The sequence below is a fragment of the Danio rerio genome, chromosome 5 (assembly GCF_052040795.2).
Source record: "Danio rerio strain M-AB ecotype USA chromosome 5, GRCz13ab, whole genome shotgun sequence".
Taxonomy (NCBI): domain Eukaryota; kingdom Metazoa; phylum Chordata; class Actinopteri; order Cypriniformes; family Danionidae; genus Danio; species Danio rerio.
The window spans coordinates 40142218-40162809 of record NC_141025.1 but is presented as its reverse complement, the minus strand read 5'-3'; the positions used below and the strand labels follow the sequence as shown (position 1 = coordinate 40162809).

At 41.0% G+C, this 20592-nt stretch overlaps 2 protein-coding genes and 1 long non-coding RNA gene across 3 annotated transcripts in view; 1 reads left to right on the top strand and 2 right to left on the bottom strand.

Moving 5' to 3' along the window:
* Positions 1 to 20592, bottom strand: part of fras1 (Fraser extracellular matrix complex subunit 1) — a gene marked incomplete at its 5' end in the record, with an annotated part of 190295 nt that overhangs the window by 92137 nt on the left and 77566 nt on the right. The window contains 5 exon segments of the mRNA NM_001130840.1: positions 4276 to 4360; positions 7412 to 7682; positions 9238 to 9378; positions 9535 to 9675; positions 11392 to 11532. Of these exon segments, the coding sequence (NP_001124312.1) occupies positions 4276 to 4360; positions 7412 to 7682; positions 9238 to 9378; positions 9535 to 9675; positions 11392 to 11532 (779 nt within the window).
* LOC147844076 (uncharacterized) lies at positions 12391 to 18824 on the top strand. Its single transcript, XR_015491515.1, has 3 exons — positions 12391 to 13148; positions 13723 to 13798; positions 17595 to 18824. It is a non-coding gene; the product is annotated as an uncharacterized LOC147844076 (long non-coding RNA).
* LOC147844077 (uncharacterized) lies at positions 13971 to 17544 on the bottom strand. The gene is made up of 3 exons (XM_087253824.1): positions 16025 to 17544; positions 15523 to 15646; positions 13971 to 15373 (listed from the first exon to the last, which is right to left on the bottom strand). Exons 1-3 carry the CDS (start codon positions 16523 to 16525, stop codon positions 14958 to 14960), a joined length of 1041 nt encoding a protein of 346 aa, XP_087109950.1. The 5' UTR covers positions 16526 to 17544; the 3' UTR covers positions 13971 to 14957.

Genomic DNA, 20592 nt, shown 5'->3' with positions numbered 1-20592 from the left:
TGCCCATCTGCCTCAAGGTTCGATGTGTCGTGTGTTCAGAAATGCTCTTCTGCATACTTCGATTGTAACGAGTGGGGTTATTTGAGTCACTGGTTCTCTTCTATCAGCTTGAACCATTCTGGTCATTCTCCTCTGACCTCTGGCATCAACAAGGAATTTGCACCCAAAACCTGCCGCTCACTGGATATTTTCTCTTTTTCAGACCATTCTCTGTAAAGCCCTAGAGATGGGTGTCAAAGTCACTTAAATCACCTTTCTTCTTCATTCTGATGCTCGGTTTGAACTGCAGCAGATCGTCTTGACAATGTCTACATGCCTAAATGCATTGAGTTGCAGCCATGTGATCGGCTGATTAGAAATTTGTGTCAACGAGCAGTTGGACAGGTGTACCTAATAAAGTGGCCAATGAGTGTATACAGTATATTATTGGAACAAGTGGAAGATAAGCGGATTATTTTAAAGAGAGCTACTTCTTTAAGACTAACATATCAATACTAACACCTAAAAAAACTTTCATTTTCATTTTACAGGTACTTTCAATTCAATGACAAGATGCATGAAAAATAGCAAATTTTTTGCTTTTGAAGAATGACAAACACAGATATAAATGGATAAAAAATACTGGACGTTGCTCTCGGTCAGATTGTTTAAAGTCCATATTTGTGTTCTAGTGCCCTCCAGCATTCAATTTCACTTAATCTATCACAACTTAATTTTCTCTAATAAAGTTTTGGTAATTTTTTTAAGCAAAGAAATAAATGAGATATAGATTTAGCAGGCAGCATTTGAACTTGTGTTGTCCACATGACCAGCAAAGCATTTCATACACAATACCCCTTTTCTATAAAGCAATTCACCCTAATGAACATTCATTAGGTTGCTGTTACACAGAGCCGTGGAGAAAATCAGGCCACTTTTGTTTACTACCGTACAGGAAAGAAAAGAGTAAACGGTTTGTTTAAAAAAGACAATCTTTCCCCCCGGGAGGGATTATTGTATTTTTTTTACACTTTTTTTTTTTTTACTTTCCTTCTCATAGGACTACATTCAGTGGCCTATATCTCTCTCTCATTCACTTCCCTATCTCTCTCTCTCTCTCTTCTCGCTTTGCCATGCAGCCTGTACATTTCAGCTATAACTGCTCACTCAACAGAAGGAAGACTTCTTAAGCTTCTGTTATCAGTCAATGTGGGGCAGGAATTTATTTTGGGTGTTATTTGTTGCAATCCATTACAATTCTGTTGGGGAGCTCAGGTTTCTCTCTCTCTTTCTGTGTGTGTGTGTGTGTGTGTGTGTGTGTGTACCTTTATTCCTCAAATTGAGGGCACCAAATGACCCCACAAGTAAAGCAATGGCAGTAAATTTTGACCCTGTGGGGAATTTTTTTTTGTCCTCATGAGGCAAATGGTTCATGAGTCACACCGAATTAAGCATTCAGGGAGAAAATGTAAAAATGCAGATTGTTCTACAGTATAAACTGGGTTTAGGTGTAGGGGGATATAATATAGCCTGTGCAGTATAAAAAATCATTATGTCTATGGGAAGTCTGTTGGGCTGCTGGAGGTCAGACATTAATACACAGGCAGTTCTCCTGAGACTGTATCTGTGTGGTGTAACAAAATGCTGCAGAGGAATGAGCATCAGAGACAGAGAGAGACAGAGAGGGAGAGAAAAGACATACTGGCTCAATGTGAGCCATAATGCTCTCCTAGTGTGAGGATAATGGACAGTCAATCTATGCTAATGATGTGGACTATGGGTGTAAGAAGAGACTGTATACAGTCCACGTACACATTCATATTTTATATGGACAAAAAAAGCATACGTTTCAGTTGAGGGCTGAGGTCCCACTTTGTAGTTGAACAGCAGTGGTGCCAATCACCTTCATGGGTATTGTAACACTCAATATGGGGACTGGAGGAATAAAATGGTGTTCTGTAAACCGATCTGCCTCTTAGGGACTTTGTCCTATAGACTCTAGGTTATCCTCTAGATCAGACATGCCCAAAAGTAGAGGCCCATGGTATCCTTTCATTTGGCTGGCCGTCCCATCTGAGAAGAATTAGAATAAAGGTTGAGGCAAATGCCTTCAACACAGATCATCATTCCTTATTTAACCTAACCTTTTGTTTGTTTAATTGTTGAGTTACAAAACAGTCAAATGAATTTAAATGTTTTAATTTAATTTTGTGCATGAATCAGATTTTTAAAAATGTAAATACTGTCACTCGAAGGTAGAGGACAATACACAAGACATTACCAAGAAAATCAAGGCAAAGGCAGGTTGAACTTGACTTGTGTATTTAGCATTGAACACCATTGTGTTAAAAAAAAAAACATAATTATTAATATGATTGAAGCATTTTTTCCTATTTATTTTTGGTTTGGTATATTTAGCTTTAGCTTATCCCGCTCAATCAAGTTTGGCTTTTGGCCCTTCGTGAGAAAAAGTTTGGGCAGCCCTGTTCTAGATTAAAACCTGACAAATGATGTTTTCCACAGTATGTTTACAATTTTAAAAAGTAGTTTTGTAGACTACTGATGAGATCTTTTCCAAATGTAAAATGAAAATGTGGTCATGAGAGCATTTTTGCAGAAAACGAGCTAACAAAAAGTTTTCATGCGTTTTAGATGTTTATATTCATTTAATACAACACAATATGAATTCAACTTAAGAAAAGTAAAGAAATTATTATTTGGTTTATTAACCTACATTTTTAACCACAACAAATAAAACCATTTGTTATTCTGTCCAAAAAATCTATAAATGATCATTTAGATTTGGAAGCAATCAGAAATTTGGAGGAAATGATATCAGACATGCTTTATGGAATAAAACATTTATAAACATTTTATTCAAACCTGTGCCTAATACATCCAGCAAACACAGAAAAACTGATAAATGAGAAAGTGGCTTCTTAATGCATTTTCTATATGCAGATCAATAGGTTGGCTTATTAACAACAAAAACAACAACAACAACAGCAGCAAAAACAAAAATCAAAATAAGATGTTGTAGAATTTAAAATTTAGGTATCAATTTTTTTTGATGCTCGCTTTAACGCATTTTGTTGAATTTTCAAAGTTACATTGCATCTACATTCCAAATAATTTTCAAAAGATTGTAAGTAGACCATTAGTTTGGGGTTAGGATTAGTGTGAATTGACTTGTACTTGCAAAGTTTCTAAAGTGAATTAAATGTCTGTTGAAGGAGCAGTATCAGCAGATGCTAAGCAGACAGTCTACTAATACTCAAATGTGAAATAATTGGCAAGCAGTTGCAATGCTTTTAGTCAACAATATGTTCAATAGGGACCATCAAAACCAAGTCTTACCAAAATTTATATAATCTAATTCCAAATTAGCAATAACTGAAAAGTTAACATTTTGCTTCCTAAGCACTGGCTACTGGCTAGCATTTGCCCAAATGATGCTAATGCTAAAGCAAGGGTCCCAATGACTTAATGACCGACTTTCAAGCTAGTCAGTGCAGGCGAAACCTCAGGATTTAGTCAAGAACCTGAAACAAGATTTTCAACTAAATTTGTCATGCCCATTTTCTATACACTGTCCTTCCTAAAACATACAGAAAGGACAAATCTGTCTCAAATCAGACTCGTTTTAGACTTGCTAGACTTGGGTTAGAGTTATGTGGACTTCTTGTGAAGATGCTGTTTGACTGCAGAACAACCAACACGTCTCAATAAACAATTCTGCTTGTAACGAGTCTTAAGGTCAGGGTTCTCATTTTTCCAACAATGTGGACAAAGGTTCTGAAATAATGTGCTAAAATAAGCCAAATGATATTATAACGGCCAAAAATCTAATGCATACATTTGTGTGTGAAGCCTATTTACAATGTTCTCACAAACAAGACATAATTCACAAAACACACACACGCACACACACACGCATACACACACATTAAAACAATATGCTATCAGAGTGTCTGTAAAGAAAAGCCTTTATGAAAACCTGAATATGGTTTAGTTGGATTGCTTGCAAATGATTAATCTTGGGTGAGCTGTTAATAATTTAATAATTTATATTAGAACAAGGATAAGAAGAAATCCACTGCATGTGTCTTGAATTAGTTGTACACCGTCTATGGCAATTTCTCATGTGTGTTCAAATAATTCATGTAATTATTAATGAAAGAGAGCAATCGTGTCCACTGTCTCTTTTTGTTTTACTTAGTATGTGAATGCAGAACGGAGCTCTATTACTCAGCGTTCTTGCACTAGATATGTGTGGGTGATGGTATGTGTGTTTACCTGCTGAGAGAGAGCCTGCACAGTAACAGTCTGAGGCTGAGAGAACAGTTGAGGATCTGCTGCCCTTAACGTGAACTGCCCACTTCTGAAAAAAAAAAAACAAGTCGACATTGCACTACTGTAAACAGATTTAAGGATATAAATAATGTGGGTGAGTCAGTGTTTGCCTACATTTTGCTAATAACCTCAGAAATATTGTGAAGGCCAGCTAACAGTCCACACAATGAAAACAGCTTGGTAAACATACTAAATAATGTCACACTGCTGAAATAACCAACCCAAACAATGTCCTATTGAAAAAAATCAGCTCCGTATCCCAACACCGCAAGTCAATGGGAAGTAATAGTTTCCATTTCACACTGTGCCATAAAAACAAACTTGTGTCTGTGTAGAAAGTGGAAGAAAGCAAAAGAAAAAGACACAATAAATAAGAAACTCAAAGAAGCTAAAGGCAGAAACCAAAATGAGAAAAAGACTGAGAGGCTTTTAAAGAGAAATGATAAAGACTGGAGAAGTGATGCATTGAGGAAAAAAAGGGATGAAGAATAAAACAGGAGTGAGTGTATGAGGGCACTTGTTAATTAAACCATAGACCTGAAGGGAGTGAGAGGAGCCATTAAAGAGATAAACTGTGAGAAAGTTTAGAGAAAACTGAAGGTCGGCAGTCAGTCAGACTTAGTGACCGCTGCATGTGATTCACAAAAATGTTGTGGCTTATGAGCACAGTGGAGTGTGTGTGTCCTGTCAAATGCCTCAGCAACTTTACAAAGGTAATTAAAGCTAATGACTGTGCGCACTACTCACTCAACATCCGCCAGCTTTAAAGATGCCATAAAATGGAAAAACTATACTGTATATACCTGTGCAGAGTTGAATAATAAGAGTTCAGTCCATGAAAATGACATTCTGTGAAACAACACTATTCTTTCCTCCTTCTTATGTAAATCATGTTTGAGTAGAAGACCACTGAAAAGCTGGTGAATCAGAACATACACTCACTGGTCACTTTATTAGGTACGCCCTACTAGTACTAGTACCCCCTTTTTCCTTCAGAAATGCCTAAATCCTTCGTGGCATAGATTCAACAATGTACTGGAAATATTCTTCAGAGACTTAGGTCCATATTGGAATGATAGCATCAGGCAGTTCCTGCAGATTTGTTGGCTGTACATTGCATGATGCAAATCTCCTGTTCCACCCCATCCCAAAGGTGCTCTATTGGATTGGGTTCTGGTGACTGGGTTCAACAGTGAGCTCATTGTCATGTTCAAGAAACCAGTCTGAGATGATTCATGCTTTATGACATGGTGCATTATCCTGCTGGAAGTAGCCATCAGAAGGGATGGACATGGTCAGCAACAACACTCAGGTAGGCTGTGGCATTGACACAATGCTCAATTGGAAGTAATGTGTCCAAAGTGTGCCAAGAAAAAAATCCTCACACCATTACACCAGCACCACCAGCCTGAACTGTTGATACAAGGCAGGATGGATCTATGCTGTAATATTTTTGACGCCAAATTCTGACCCTACCATCCGAATGTCACAGCACAAATCGAGACTCATCAGACCAGGCAACGTTTCCCAATCTTCTATTGTCCAGTTTTGCTAAGCCTGTGTGTAGCCTCAGTTTCCTGTTCTTAGACAGGAGTGGCACCCGGTGTGGTCTTCTGCTGCTGTAGCCCATCCGCCTCAAGGTTTTGTGCATTATGAGATGCTCTTTTGCATGCCTCGGTTGTCAGAAGTGGTTATTTGAGTTACTGTTGCCTTTCTATCAGCTGAAACCAGTTTGGCCATTCTCTGACCTCTGGCATAAACAAGGCATTTGTGTCCACAGAACTGCCGCTCACTGGATATTTTCTCTTTTTCTGACCATTCTCTGTAAACCCTGGAAATGGTTTACATAGAGATACATAGACCAGCCCGTCTGGCATCAACAACCATGCAATGTTCAAAGTCACTTAAATCCCGTTTTTTCTCCATTCTGATGCTCGGTTTGAACTGTAGCTGATCGTCTCGACTATGTCTACATGCCTAAAGGCATTGAGTTGCTGCCATGTGATTGGCTGATTGGAAATTTCCATTAATGGGCAGTTAGACAGGTGTACCTAATAAAGTGGCCGGTGAGTTTATAGGTTAATCATAAGCTACATACATATCCTGACATACAGTATCATAACCCCGACCCTTATTCTAATCCTAACTGTGACCACACAGTCGAGATTGATTTTTAAGCTATGCCGAAAATTCGATTTTGAAAAGGGGGGCAATTTCCTACTATATAGTCATTATGGTCCAACAGCACAAGCCGTAAGTAGTTATTTTATAGCCAATTCTTGACTGGTTAAGCCATTTCTGTTTAAACTGAACTAAATTGAACATTGAACAGTGTTGGTTTTAGGCAGCAGGCCAGAGCCACAGTGGCAGGCCAGATTGACCGCCAGGCCACCGGGAAATGTTAGTGGCGCAGTGGTTAGCGCTGTCAACTCACAGAAAGAAGGTCGCTTGTTCGAACCCAAGATGGATCAGTTGGCATTTCTGTGTGGAGTTTGTATGTTTCCTTGGTTCTACCCGGCTTCCTCCGGGTGCTCCGGTTTACCAAGACATGTCCAAAGACATGCGTTAGGTGAATTGGGTAAGCTAAATTGTCTGTAGTGTATGTGTGTATGTCCTGGTCCTCCAGGTTAGGGAGTTGAGTGTTGGGCAAACGACACACAAAATTTGATGTTTTGAAACACCAACATGGTGCATCTAAATATAAACTTTGATATAAATGGCCCTGGGAGTAAGTAAGTATTATATTACCTGATAAATTGCATCTACCCCTACCCCAATGCTAAACTTACCCCTCACAGCAAAGAATCCCAAAAATCTGTAGCTGTATCCCTTCTAGACTTACCTACATACATGGCTCAGCATGGAAAACAGTTTGTGTGCTTTATCATAGGAGCAAGTCCTAGTTGTAATTGGACATGTAAAACATGTAAGTTTTTTTGCATGTAGATATCAGAGGATAATTTAACACAATGTATCAATCCATAGCATAGCATCTTTACCGCAAAATTGTTTTACATGGGAAATGGTTTTCATTGTACATCAATAACATGGATTAATTCCTCCACACAGAAAAACTCACTTGGTCTGCTCTTTGTCGTGAATGAAGCGCACCGCTCTGCGTTTGAGCTGAGTATAGGTGAAAGTGTCATCTTTGCCCAGCGATCTCTCTCTGTCATTCTCCAGCAGCCTGAGGTGGCCATTACTGGGCGGCTGAAGGAGCTGAAGCAACATGCTCTCTGATTGGCTATCTGCATCCTTAATTGACAGTAGTGCTGGATCCAGAGGCTTAACTCCACCAATAGGAACCAGCAGAGAGCCATTGATGTAAAGAGAAGGAGCACGACTATTTGCTGTAGAACAAAAGGACATTACATTGTAATAATAGGGTAAGAAATTTGAAAAAAAAAAAAAAAAAAAAAAAAAAAAAAATATATATATATATATATATATATATATATATATATATATATATTTACTGCAAACTACAAAACTACCAAGTCTAAAGGCCAGTTCACACCAAAAACGATAATTGTAAAGAAGTATTTTCTTTAATTGTTCAACAGTACTGAAAAAATACAATCAGCATTAACGCACCTTTGAATAATACTACTGGAATCAGTTTGAGAACATCTGAATTTTTTCAGCATTGACAGCAGAGTTACCATCCAGCTTTATAAAGCATTTAACTCACTTGTTGTATCATTAATAATTTAAAACACACAAACACACAGATTTTCTCTTAGAGTCTGCAAAGGCTAATATCTACACCAGTGTTCAGATCTATAAAATGGTGTGAAAGCACAAAGCATCATGTCATATTCTAAACAGACATATGCACTTTTACTTAGGGCAGAGATTTCACATCTAAAATCACCCATGGATCCACATGGTGATATTAGAAATAGATGGATTAGAAATAGATTTTTGTGAAATAAAGAATTATAAATGTACGATGCAGAGGCAAAACATTGCTTAACGTGAAGCTTTTTCCCTGGTCATTTGCCAAGTTATAGACAAGTTAAAAATAGTTTTGCTCTTTGAAGTGTAATATTTGACAACATATTTGGCAGTTACATGACATGGTATATCCCCTAGTCCCCGCTTTAAATCTGTGACAGGCACAGAGGAAGCATGCATGAGAGAGAGATTGTGTGTGCATTTATTTCTTTGATAACTGTGATCAAAACCGATGATTTAACTATATTATTTATTATTTAAAGGATTTTATTGTACACTTTCCAGCCAATCACAATCAAGAGTTTCAACAGACCAGAGAATAAGATCAAATATAAGCTGGCTTGTATGCAACTAATCAAGAGGGCTTAAAACTATGGTTACATGAGGAACCAAACCGGACACAAGTGAACATAGACAATTAACTGTTGAGTGACCATAGAAGAAAACTAATCACAGAAACAACAGGAACAAACACTGACAAAAAGTAAAGAAACACAACATAGGAAAGAATCATAAGCATAAGAACAAATCGCCACAAGAAAATTTGCATGAGCTGATGTGAACGGTATTACTGCTATCTGGTTTCACTTCATTTTGACTGTACTCTTTAGATATTCTTAAAAAAATTAAACTTGCAAATATCTGTCAACTAACTTTCATCAGGCTGTTAGTAGATGTACAACGTTAACCTAGTCAGTAAAATGTTAGTTGGAAGACCCTTGAAAATGTTGATATTAAGATAACAGTCTCTCTACTATAATGACTACTAGTTGACATGACAAGTTACCTACAGTCAGAATGTCTTAAGGAGATCATCAAAATACAACATTTACAATTGTAATTATTCTTTATAGTCATCGTTCTTGATGAGAACAGGCCTTAATGATTTCTTTTACTCTATAGAAATTATTGTTCTATCAAATATGCAAAGTAATAAGTCAAGATTACCATGACAAGCTCTTGTTTTTAGGTCAGCATAATATCCATGACCACAGTCTGGGATGCATCTGCCATCCTTCAGGAAGGTGTTTTCAGCACAGACGCGACACTCGCCTGCACTCACACACTCCACACAACCTGCTGAGCATGCTGGGAAATAACAGAAAAACAATCTGCCATTAGACTCAGATAGGACACGAGAGAGAACTGTGCCACACTATACTGAGCTCCTCTAAAATTAGCAGGCCAAAATTGGCAATCTAGGCAGTCACAATCCCTATCTCAGACCAGATTCACAGCTCTCACCGGTGCACTGTCGAGTCGAGTCATCTAGAAAGTAGTGCTTTCTGCATTCCAGCACACAATGTCCGTTAAATGAGGCATACGGCAACTGGCACCGCTGGCACTGACCATGAGCCTGGCACTGCTCACAGTGCTCTTCACAGCCTGTTCATAGAAAGACAAAGGCAGAGAGAGACTAAAGTTACAAAAACTGATTTACAATTTAAATGAGATGATCAGTTCACATATTTTTGGGGTTAGCAAAACTTTTGAAAGTCTCTCAAATTCATCAAGGCTGGATTTATTTGATTAAAAATAATAGAACTACATTAAGAAGTATGAGGTTTTGAAAAACCACAAAAGTTTAAAACAATTCATTTTTATATATTTTATTTTTGTTTTTCCGAGAGCAAAGCTTTTTTACTCAACCCAGGCTTACTCTAAAAACATAGCCCAATATACATTTTTGGAAAACACCAAATATGTTTCAGGAGCTACTATTTTTTGCAGTTTTTGTTTTAAAAAATCTACCAGAGTCCGTTGTGTATGCTTTCTCAGATTTCAAATTTCTCTTGCGAGTGTCATTTGCGCATGTTCTCGCATAAATCCAAGACTGACTGAACGATCATTTGACCCACCCTCCTCCTTCCATAAACCCAAACGAAAGTTTCCAAAAAAAAAATAAAAAAATCTAGAAAATAAAGCCCACTAATTTTTACCACATTTTCAGATTTTACCACATTCTCACCCTGTTATTTATCTGTTTATTTTATTTTTTGCCTTTTGTTTTTGTCTTACCCGCATTTTGGAACCTTTGGAATACTTTGCTAGACTTAAACCCTCTAGTCGTGGTCAACTGATCTCTGTGTCTCAAGTCTGTCGATGTACGGGGTCAGCTGATAAGCTCAAAATGAAAAGTAGTAAAAATCAGGCTGTCGTAAGGGCTTTTCCTTTTCTGGATTGCTTTTGAAAACACTGCTCTTAGGTTTAGGGAACGGAGTGGGCGGGTCAATCGGAGCCTTTTTAAAAACACTATTGGTTGGCTTCAGGGAAGGGGGTGGGTGGGCTTATCGGTCAGTTGGTCAGTCAGTCAGTCAGTCAACAGCAGCCTCTGGTGGACTCACGTGAGAACAGCAGGCACAAATGGCAAAAAAAGCGTACACCTCTGGGCCCTCTAATGGATTCGCAAAAACAAAACTGCAAAAAATTTAGCTCCTGGGACATATTTGGCACTCTCCAGAAATGTATATAAAGGTACTTTTTCAGAATGAGCCTGGTTTTTTTTTTCACTTTAGAAATGACTTTAATGATATTTTTTATTAATTCAATACATAATTAATGAGCAAAAGTACTAAATTCTTGAAAAAAAAAACTTACTGACCCCATATTTGATTGAAAACATAATAACATAATATATTATTAATACTATTCATTTATTATATAATTAAAACTAACAAAAAAAAGTAAAATTAAAAATAAACTTCAGGTCCTATGCTGCATTTTGATTAAGTGATTCAGCAGGTTTAATAGCATCTATAGCATCTGCTACCATTGCTGAATGATGCAGGATACTATCAATCAAAGTCTGAAGAAAGTGAATTCTAAATGAGAGTCAGGAGCTTCTTTAATCTGGTTCATAACTACAGCGGCTCTGATAGACTCGTCTTTCAGTCTAATTTGAAATTGATCCATTAAAGTGCCATTAAACCTTGGCTATTGCACAGCGGCTGATGTTGGCACTATCCACCAGACATTAGTGGCCCTCCCTCGCTTCCCCGACTGTGACAACTGACTGAGAGATTGAAATGTCAAAGCTTATTGAGCTGGAAAATTGATTGGTTAGAATCATAATGAAGGTTGTTATTTTTCTTGATGACTGACTCAGACATCTCTCTGCATCCTGGTAGAATCCCGGTGAGCAACCCGGCACACAAATGCCATCCTGCAGGACGTATCCCTCCATGCACTGCAGGCAGTCACTGCGCAGAGGTCCACGGCACGCATTACAGCTCCAGTCGCATTCTGACAAAAACACAGCAAAAGACAGAGTGGGTGGGAGGGATATAACAGGAAAATATGACAAATTGAAGTGTGGCTGAAGAAGAGAGTAAAAGGAGAGCAAATTAAAAACAAAACAAGGCCAAGAAACAGCGATGAGAGAGCATGAAAGAAACTTGATTTGCATTTATTGAAGAAAATACCAGTGCTTTCAAGGCAATCCATGATAAAGCCCAATCACTTTCAATTCAGCATGCAAATTTCAACAGCATTACTGCCTGCAGGAATGAAGAACTTCCTAGACATGCTAATTAGTGAAGCCACACGCCAAGAGAGGCTGTGTGATTGTACTGTAAGTAAAGAGTGCTCTGAATAAAGCGCTTAAACATCCCACAAAGTTGTGATTTGGCATAGATAGTGTCGGATTTTTCTGTACTGTGATGTACGCTTGGATTGAATATTGAGGAATTGTGGGATGGAGACTTTTTATGTTTTTAAGTGAATGGCAGCAGATCCAGGGGCATAGAATTGGCATGGACGAAGGGGACGTGTACCCACTAAGATCCATTGACTACTGAAATGTCCTCACCAATAAGTTCAAGAGTTCACACTTAGCTGATGATTAATTATAAAGAGTGTTCAGCATGCTGTCCCAGGAGAGAACACTGGGCTCTTAAGATCCTCGAGCCCAGGGCTCCCTCTCATGGCAGGATGAGAGGGGAGTTTGAGCTCAGGTAGATCTCAAAACTCCTCCGCTGTAGTAGATAAAGAGCCGATAGTGATTGGTCTTAAGAGATAACTACCAACTAGGAGCATGTCTATGGTGCGGATTTGGATTAGTCAATTAACTTACTGCATGTTTTTATGTTTTAAAACCAAAACGTGAGCACGGGGAAAATGTGTAAACTCAACATAGTAACGTCGGCTGGCTTGGTAAGGAGTAGAACCTGTGACATTCTTGCTGTGAGGCAACATTGCTAACTACTGGGCCACTGTGTCACCCATCTAGCAAAGGAGGAGGAGCAGGGATAGAAGGGGGATTCTTCAAAATGAAGATGGCAGTTATATGGAACTTAGGGTATTTATAGTGACCTAGGAATTGTCTGATTGGTGAATGATGAATTGGCTAATGCATGACTAGCTGTGTTTCATGAGAAGCATGTGATCCTGTCGAAATTACTATATAAATAAACTTCTCTTAATTCACCTTTAAAAAATTGCACTTGTAAAAATTAACCTAGACATCCAGAAAGGGTTAAATTACATTCTCTACTCGAGTCAGACCGCCAAAACACAATTGAAAATTTTGTCGTGCAAGAATAAGGTGTGTGAGGTGTGTGACACGCAAGTAAGGATGGTTAAAAACAACAACAAAAAAAGAATAAGGAGGACTTTTTTTTTTTTAAGTGTAAGTCACATACACTTAAGTTTGCTACTGGATTACACTGTCTATCATAATAATGGTAACAATAAAAAAGGTAGTGTTTTTCCCCCACTTTGACATACAATCTAACATTATAGCACGCTGATATAGTCTGTGAACAATATGGTCTGAAAACTAACTGCACAATAATCTGCTTAACGTAAAAGTATAAATAATATGATCCCTGTCAGCTTTCCTACTCTCTCAGAATAAGCTAGTGTTGTAAAAAAAAATAAATGAGTGAAAAGAAGAGAGAACCCAGTCCAGGAGACTCGAAACAAGCAGAATTCCTTTATTGAGACGTGTTGGTTAATCTGCAGTCATACAGCGTCTTTTAGATTTCCATGTGTCTGCAAGAGCCTACTAGAGGTCCGCAGTCTGCAAGTTCTTTCACAAGTCTCTCACAAGTCAGCAAATAGTCTGAATTAAGACAAAGATTTCATGTCTATATTGTGTTCTTAGGAGGAGGGGATATGGCTAAACAAAGTAAATTAAGAGTTGGAGTCAGCATGGCATAGGTGTTAAAAAACGGCCCAGCTACTGACCACACAAGTAAATCAACATAGGGTTTCTGTAGCATAAAAGCAACACCCAAAGACAAAGACAGAGTCGTTTAAAGCATTTGCATCACTGGCTTAGCCTGTAGTCAGAGAGATAAAGGTTAAATGTCCCTCCTAGATGGGATGTTAATGAAATTATATAATTAAAAACCAAAGAATATAACTTTTCAGTTATACGTAGATTATTGTTCATTTGGAATTAGATGATATAAATTTATATTTCCACACTAGCATGTCAATTTCACAGGTCCCCACCAATGTCAGGAGCAAACCTATGCCATTGAGCAGTTCTGAATGTCAGCTTGAGGTTTTTGTCAGGGTTCTGCCACTCTGATCTTGTAAATTCTTGTTTTGGTGGCAGAGCTCTGACACTTCTCATGTCTGGTCCTGTTTCTGTCTCTGTGTGCGCGCGCCGTCGTGGGTGTACGCAGAGTGCGCGCTCCTGCTTGACGTGGCCGCGTGCGCGCTCTGCGTCCCTCAGACGCGTGCGCTCTTGTACTCGTGTTTGTGTTTTCGTCTGTCAGCAGCATGGTGTTTCATTCCCAGCGTCTCAGTCTTGTTGGTTTCGGTTTTGGTCGGCGCTGGGATGAAGCATGCATGCTGCATATGTGAGCGCATGGTGAGTTTTCATTCATCGTGTGCTCGTGTCTTGCGTCTCTTGTCAAAGCACGTGGCTCGGTGTTTACATTGTGGTCACGTGCTTTTGTCGTGTGCTTCAGTGTTGTGTTTGTTGTCATGAACATGCGGTTAATGAGTTCTCTCATTGGCTGCATGTTCTTGTTGTGTTATGTGAGCGCATGGCTTGTATTGTCTCTCTGTGTCATGCGCTCTCCCGTCTATTGTCTTGTCCCACCCTCCTTGTTAACCCATTATTAGTTAATTGTGTTCACCTGTTTGTGTGTTAATCTTCTACAGTTTATATACCCCTCACTTTTGCTGTCCTGTGTCAGTTCGTCATCACATTTCGTCGTTTGAAGTCTAGTCCTGTCGTGTTTCCAGTCCTCATCCTTGCCAGCCTGCCCAGTCCTGTTTGTATGTGTATGCTTTTGTTTTGTTAATGTTTTCCCCCTCGGGGTAGTTTATTTTGCATTTTATTTTATTTTTATTATTTAATAAATTCCCATTTATCCTGCACTTGAGTCCTCGCTCCTTTTTCCCCATTTCCCCGCACCCACCCTGACAGTACGAACTGACCAAAAAGAGGACTCAGCGGAAATGGGACTATTTCTGCGCCCAGCTTGCTCCCAGCAAGAAGGACCCATCGACCAACCCCCAGCCAGAGGACTGTCTCACAGGCAGAACCATCGCCCCTTTGGCATCTACGCCGAAGATCTTCTTGAGGCAGTCCGGGGGCTTGGGTTCAGTGAGACCACCCTCATCCACATCTTTCTGGCTGGATTGGATGAGCCATTCGATTGGGAGGAGCTGGGTGACATCAGGACATGGACGTTTTGGGAGGTGGTGGACTATTCCTGTCTGAGGATGGAGAGGGAGATCCTGGAGGGGGAATGGACCCCTCTCACCACCACCACCAGCACCATCTCCTGGTCCATGTCCAGCCCCCAAGGGTTAACCCGCACCCAAAAGCGGAGGCGGAAGAGAAAGGCCTCTTCTGCGAGGGTTGCTCCAGCCCCTGAGCGCCCTCCAGTGTCGGCTCCAGCCCCTGAGCGCCCTCCAGTGTCGGCTCCAGCCCCTGAGCGCCCTCCAGTGTCGGCTCCAGCCCCTGAGCGCCCTCCAGTGTCGGCTCCAGCCCCTGAGCGCCCTCCAGTGTCGGCTCCAGCCCCTGAGCGCCCTCCAGTGTCGGCTCCAGCCCCTGAGCGCCCTCCAGTGTCGGCTCCAGCCCCTGAGCGCCCTCCAGTGTCGGCTCCAGCCCCTGAGCGCCCTCCAGTGTCGGCTCCAGCCCCTGAGCGCCCTCCAGTGTCGGCTCCAGCCCCTGAGCGCCCTCCAGTGTCGGCTCCAGCCCCTGAGCGCCCTCCAGTGTCGGCTCCAGCCCCTGAGCGCCCTCCAGTGTCGGCTCCAGCCCCTGAGCACCGCTCAGTGCCGGTCCCAGTCCGGCTCCTTGCCCTGCCGGCACCACCCAGACGTCTTTCCCTGCCGGCACCACCCAGACGTCTAGCCCTGCCGGCCCCACCCCGGCTCCTTTCCCTGCCGGCACCTACCAGACGTTTAACCCTGCCGGCCCCAGCCCGGCTCCTTGCCCTGCCGGCACCTACCAGACGTTTAGCCCTGCCGGCCCCAGCCCGGCTCCTTGCCCTGCCGGCACCTACCAGACGTTTAGCCCTGCCGGCCCCAGCCCGGCTCCTTGCCCTGCCGGCACCTACCAGACGTTTAGCCCTGCCGGCCCCACCCCGGCTCCTTTCCCTGCCGGCACCTACCAGACGTTTAACCCTGCCGGCCCCAGCCCGGCTCCTTGCCCTGCCGGCACCTACCAGACGTTTAGCCCTGCCGGCCCCAGCCCGGCTCCTTGCCCTGCCGGCACCACCCAGACGTCTTGCCCAGCCGGCCCCAGCCCGGCTCCTTGCCCTGCCGGCACCACCCAGACGTCTTTCCCTGCCGGCACCACCCAGACGTCTAGCCCTGCCGGCCCCAGCCCGGCTCCTTTTCTGCCGGCACCTACCAGACGTTTAGCCCTGCCGGCCCCAGCCCTGCTTTTTGCCCTGCCGGCCCCAACCAGACGTCTTGCCCTGCCGGCCCCAGCCCGGCTCCTTGCCCTGCCGGCACCACCCAGACGTCTAGCCCTGCCGTCCCCAGCCCGGCTCCTTTCCCTGCCGGCACCTACCAGACGTCTAGCCCTGCCGGTCCCAGCCCGGCTCCTTGCCCTGCCGGCCCCCCACAGACCTCTGGTCTTGTTTCCCCTCATAGACACTCCCTGGGTCGTCCCTCCTGCCCCTCCCTGGTGTTCCTTTCCTCCACCCTGGACGGACCCTCTGGCTCCACCCTGGTTCCCTGCTAGGGCTCTCGACCCGCTGGACCCACCCTGGACAGTTCCTCCGGTCCCACCCTGGACTGATCCTCCCTTGTCTTGCCCTCCCATCCCTCCCTTGTTTGTCGTGTTGGGTCTGACTTGGCTCCCCTCCCTCCCCCCCTTTATGTCTTGCCTGTTCACCTCCCTGTCTTGTGTTTGTTGATGTTGCCTGTTTTGTTGTCTTGTGGTGTTTCTTGTCTGTCTTGTACCTTGTTGGATGTTCCCTTTAGGGACGCCAGGTGGCGTCCCTTTTGGGGGGGGGGGTAGTGTCAGGGTTCTGCCACTCTGATCTTGTAAATTCTTGTTTTGGTGGCAGATCTTTGACACTACTCATGTCTGGTCCTGTTTCTGTCTCTGTGTGCGCGCGCCGTCGTGGGTGTACGCAGAGTGCGCGCTCCTGCTTGACGTGGCCGCGTGCGCGCTCTGCGTCCCTCAGACGCGTGCGCTCTTGTACTCGTGTTTGTGTTTTCGTCTGTCAGCAGCATGGTGTTTCATTCCCAGCGTCTCAGTCTTGTTGGTTTCGGTTTTGGTCGGCGCTGGGATGAAGCATGCATGCTGCATATGTGAGCGCATGGTGAGTTTTCATTCATCGTGTGCTCGTGTCTTGCGTCTCTTGTCAAAGCACGTGGCTCGGTGTTTACATTGTGGTCACGTGCTTTTGTCGTGTGCTTCAGTGTTGTGTTTGTTGTCATGAACATGCGGTTAATGAGTTCTCTCATTGGCTGCATGTTCTTGTTGTGTTATGTGAGCGCATGGCTTGTATTGTCTCTCTGTGTCATGCGCTCTCCCGTCTATTGTCTTGTCCCACCCTCCTTGTTAACCCATTATTAGTTAATTGTGTTCACCTGTTTGTGTGTTAATCTTCTACAGTTTATATACCCCTCACTTTTGCTGTCCTGTGTCAGTTCGTCATCACATTTCGTCGTTTGAAGTCTAGTCCTGTCGTGTTTCCAGTCCTCATTCTTGCCAGCCTGCCCAGTCCTGTTTGTATGTGTATGCTTTTGTTTTGTTAATGTTTTCCCCCTCGGGGTAGTTTATTTTGCATTTTATTTTATTTTTATTATTTAATAAATTCCCATTTATCCTGCACTTGAGTCCTCGCTCCTTTTTCCCCATTTCCCCGCACCCACCCTGACAGTTTTAGCTAAATTAATCAGAGAGATCAGAGAGAAGTCTGTCATATCAATGAAATGAAATAATGAGTTTTTCTTTAAGAATTATTTTTCACGTTTTTTTGCCTTTATTTTGATTGGAAAGATTTTTGGAAGCAAATTTGTAAAGAGAAAGAGCGAGCATGGAATTGGGAAAAGTTAGAGAACCAGGATTCAAACTCAGGCTGCTCTAAGTAAAGTTGTGCTACATGTTGCTGCACTGCCCACGAGGCTATTGTGCTGATAGAAGATGACATTTCAATAAAAACAAAAAAAGATCAGAATTTGTTTAAAGAAAAAAAAGGATTGTTGTAGGTGGCTTCCAGGATTTTTTCTAATCAATTCAATTGATTAAGGGGACAAAGTTTATTTATTTATTTATTTATTTTAAGTTCTTTTATTAGGTTTTCTATATGGAATATCAATTACAACATTCATTCTATAATTATCCTTCCATGATGTTGTTAACACGACCCCAAATAAACACTTTCCATCCTTTACAGCCCCTAACTTCCCATTGAAAAAACTAAGAAATATTTTTTGCTCAGCTTAAGAATCAAGAGTTAGCAAGCAGATAATCAAAAAAGGGCGCCACAATTTGTGAAAGGTCTTTAAAGAACCAATAAGTGAAAGTCTAATTCTTTTCAATTTAATGTATAATAAAGGGTTGAGAAACATGTTTCCACTTTAACAGGAAGAGATGTCTTGCTAGCAAAGTAGTAAAAGCTAAAGCCTTGCAGACCATTACTAAAAGGTTAGCATCTATTGCAAACCCAAAAATGGCCTGAAGTCTATGTCGATTGCATCTTTCAAAGTTTTAAATATTTTAGCCCAATGATCAAATAATTTAGTGCATTACCACAACATATGTATTAGATCCGCTGGTGATGACTTACACCTATCACATGCATCTCTGACAGAGGAGTATATTTTAGCAAGAAAATTTGCTGATGTTAGCACGTGTTTGTGAAAGTTCACTGTTTTTGAAATGCAAAAGAAAAGTTATTTAAATGTGTTTTGTTTCAAGAAAGGTACTGTTTTTGGAGTTAAACTGTTTAATGTAGCAATCTTAAACTATCAGCACATCTAAAATTGCATTTTGTCAGAAAATGTGCTTCATATAGTCATGGGAAGATAACCGGTTTCAAGGTTTACCGTGCTTTAGAAAAGTCAAGGTTTTAAAACCACAAAAAAATTCTGTTATACCGTTACTATAAGGTACATGTAAGATTTTTTTTTATGTGTTGTAAATAAATCTGTGTTTTGAAACTAACACAGACAGCAGAAGTCAATTATTTATTCTAATTAATTTATTATTATTATATATAAATTTATAAATTATTGAATTTATTTATTTATTTTAATTTATTTAGCCTGGCATGTTTACTGTTCCAAAATATTATAAGTGTTTTCTGAAATAAAATATATTGTGTTCAATGGGGAAAAAAGTTGTACTATTTTTACCCAGACATAAAACTTTTTAGAACACTAATAAAATACCTTGATACCGTGATATTTTTATCCAAGATTATCACACGGTCAGAAACTTATTTCTGGCCCATGTCTAGCTACATATGAATTTTAACTTATTTCACAATCTCAGAATTCATAAATTCTTGATGGCATGGCATGACATAATAAAGTTTCCACTGGATGTGCACTTCGGAATCTCAGCAGTAGAATTAAGTCATCTTGCCCTTTTTGTAATTCTATGAATGTGGACATAGTACTTTCACATAATATCGTAGGGAAGTAGAGATGCAATTTTTTGTGCACCGTAAGAATATTCTGTCCAGAGATAAGCAGATGTGTGAGTAAATATCATTGTTTTCTCCATATGATTAAACTGTGGTAAAACATTTATAGCAATGCTCTAAATGTATCATAAACAATAGCTTCTTGGGACTTAATTCTTTAATTTAACATGGTAGGTACGCTGTATGACCAATTAAAAAGCATGAAAACCATACATTTCATTAGTCATTTACATACATTTCATGAAGATTTTGTTAAAGTCTACATTTTTATAATCTAAAACTCTTACAAACACAAATAAGACAGTTGAAAATACCTGTAAAACTAAATTTGAATAGTGCCAGAACAAAAAGTAATACAAGGCATTTTGAAACGCTGCTTGACTTACAATGAGAAACAGAGAGAGAGAGAGATAGAGAGAGAGAGAGCGAGAGAGACAATGTTTCAGTTCTACAATCATCTATTATAGAGAGCACTAGCCAACCATTTGATAACACACCAGCAGACCCCCGCTCTCTAAATCAGCTCAGCTCATTAAAAAGTCCCATCATGCTCTTTCTGTCATCGCTTCACCCACATAACCTCATCATCTCTGCCCTCATTCTCCAAAACCACCCTCCCAGCCTAAACATTTCAAATGTACATCTGAAAAGCACACTGGCTAACTTCATCTAACTCTATTTCCTATTTAAACGTCACTGGTGATGTCCATATGTATAGCTTCAAAAGCAGCACATTTGAATATGACATTTAGACTGTCTTTCACATTTCCATCCACAGACCCGAACTGAATGACATCCTGAATTTCTGTAGTGCTCCCTCCAAATACTGTCAAGGTAACCTTCATTTATTGTACTGCAGAGGTAAACCGCTTTACATACCTGCAAGCTTTGTAATTGTCTCTCTTTCTATTTTGTTCACACTCACTCACTCACACAAACACACGTATATACACACACCAAAATACTCAAGGGACAAAAACTAATCTCTGTCTCCTTTTGATCTTCTCTGTAAATCCCATCAAAATGAAATAAAGGTCTCACTGTATGGGGTCTGTTCCACATCCAAATCCCAAACCACATCGCATTAAGATCTGAACATGCTCACAATTATTACAAAATAACAATCTTCTCTGCAATTATTCTTGCTACTTCATGATGAGCCTCTGTGAAATATATTTGACCTTAATTGCTATGGATGAAAGATGCATCCGCTTTTCCCTAACTGCTC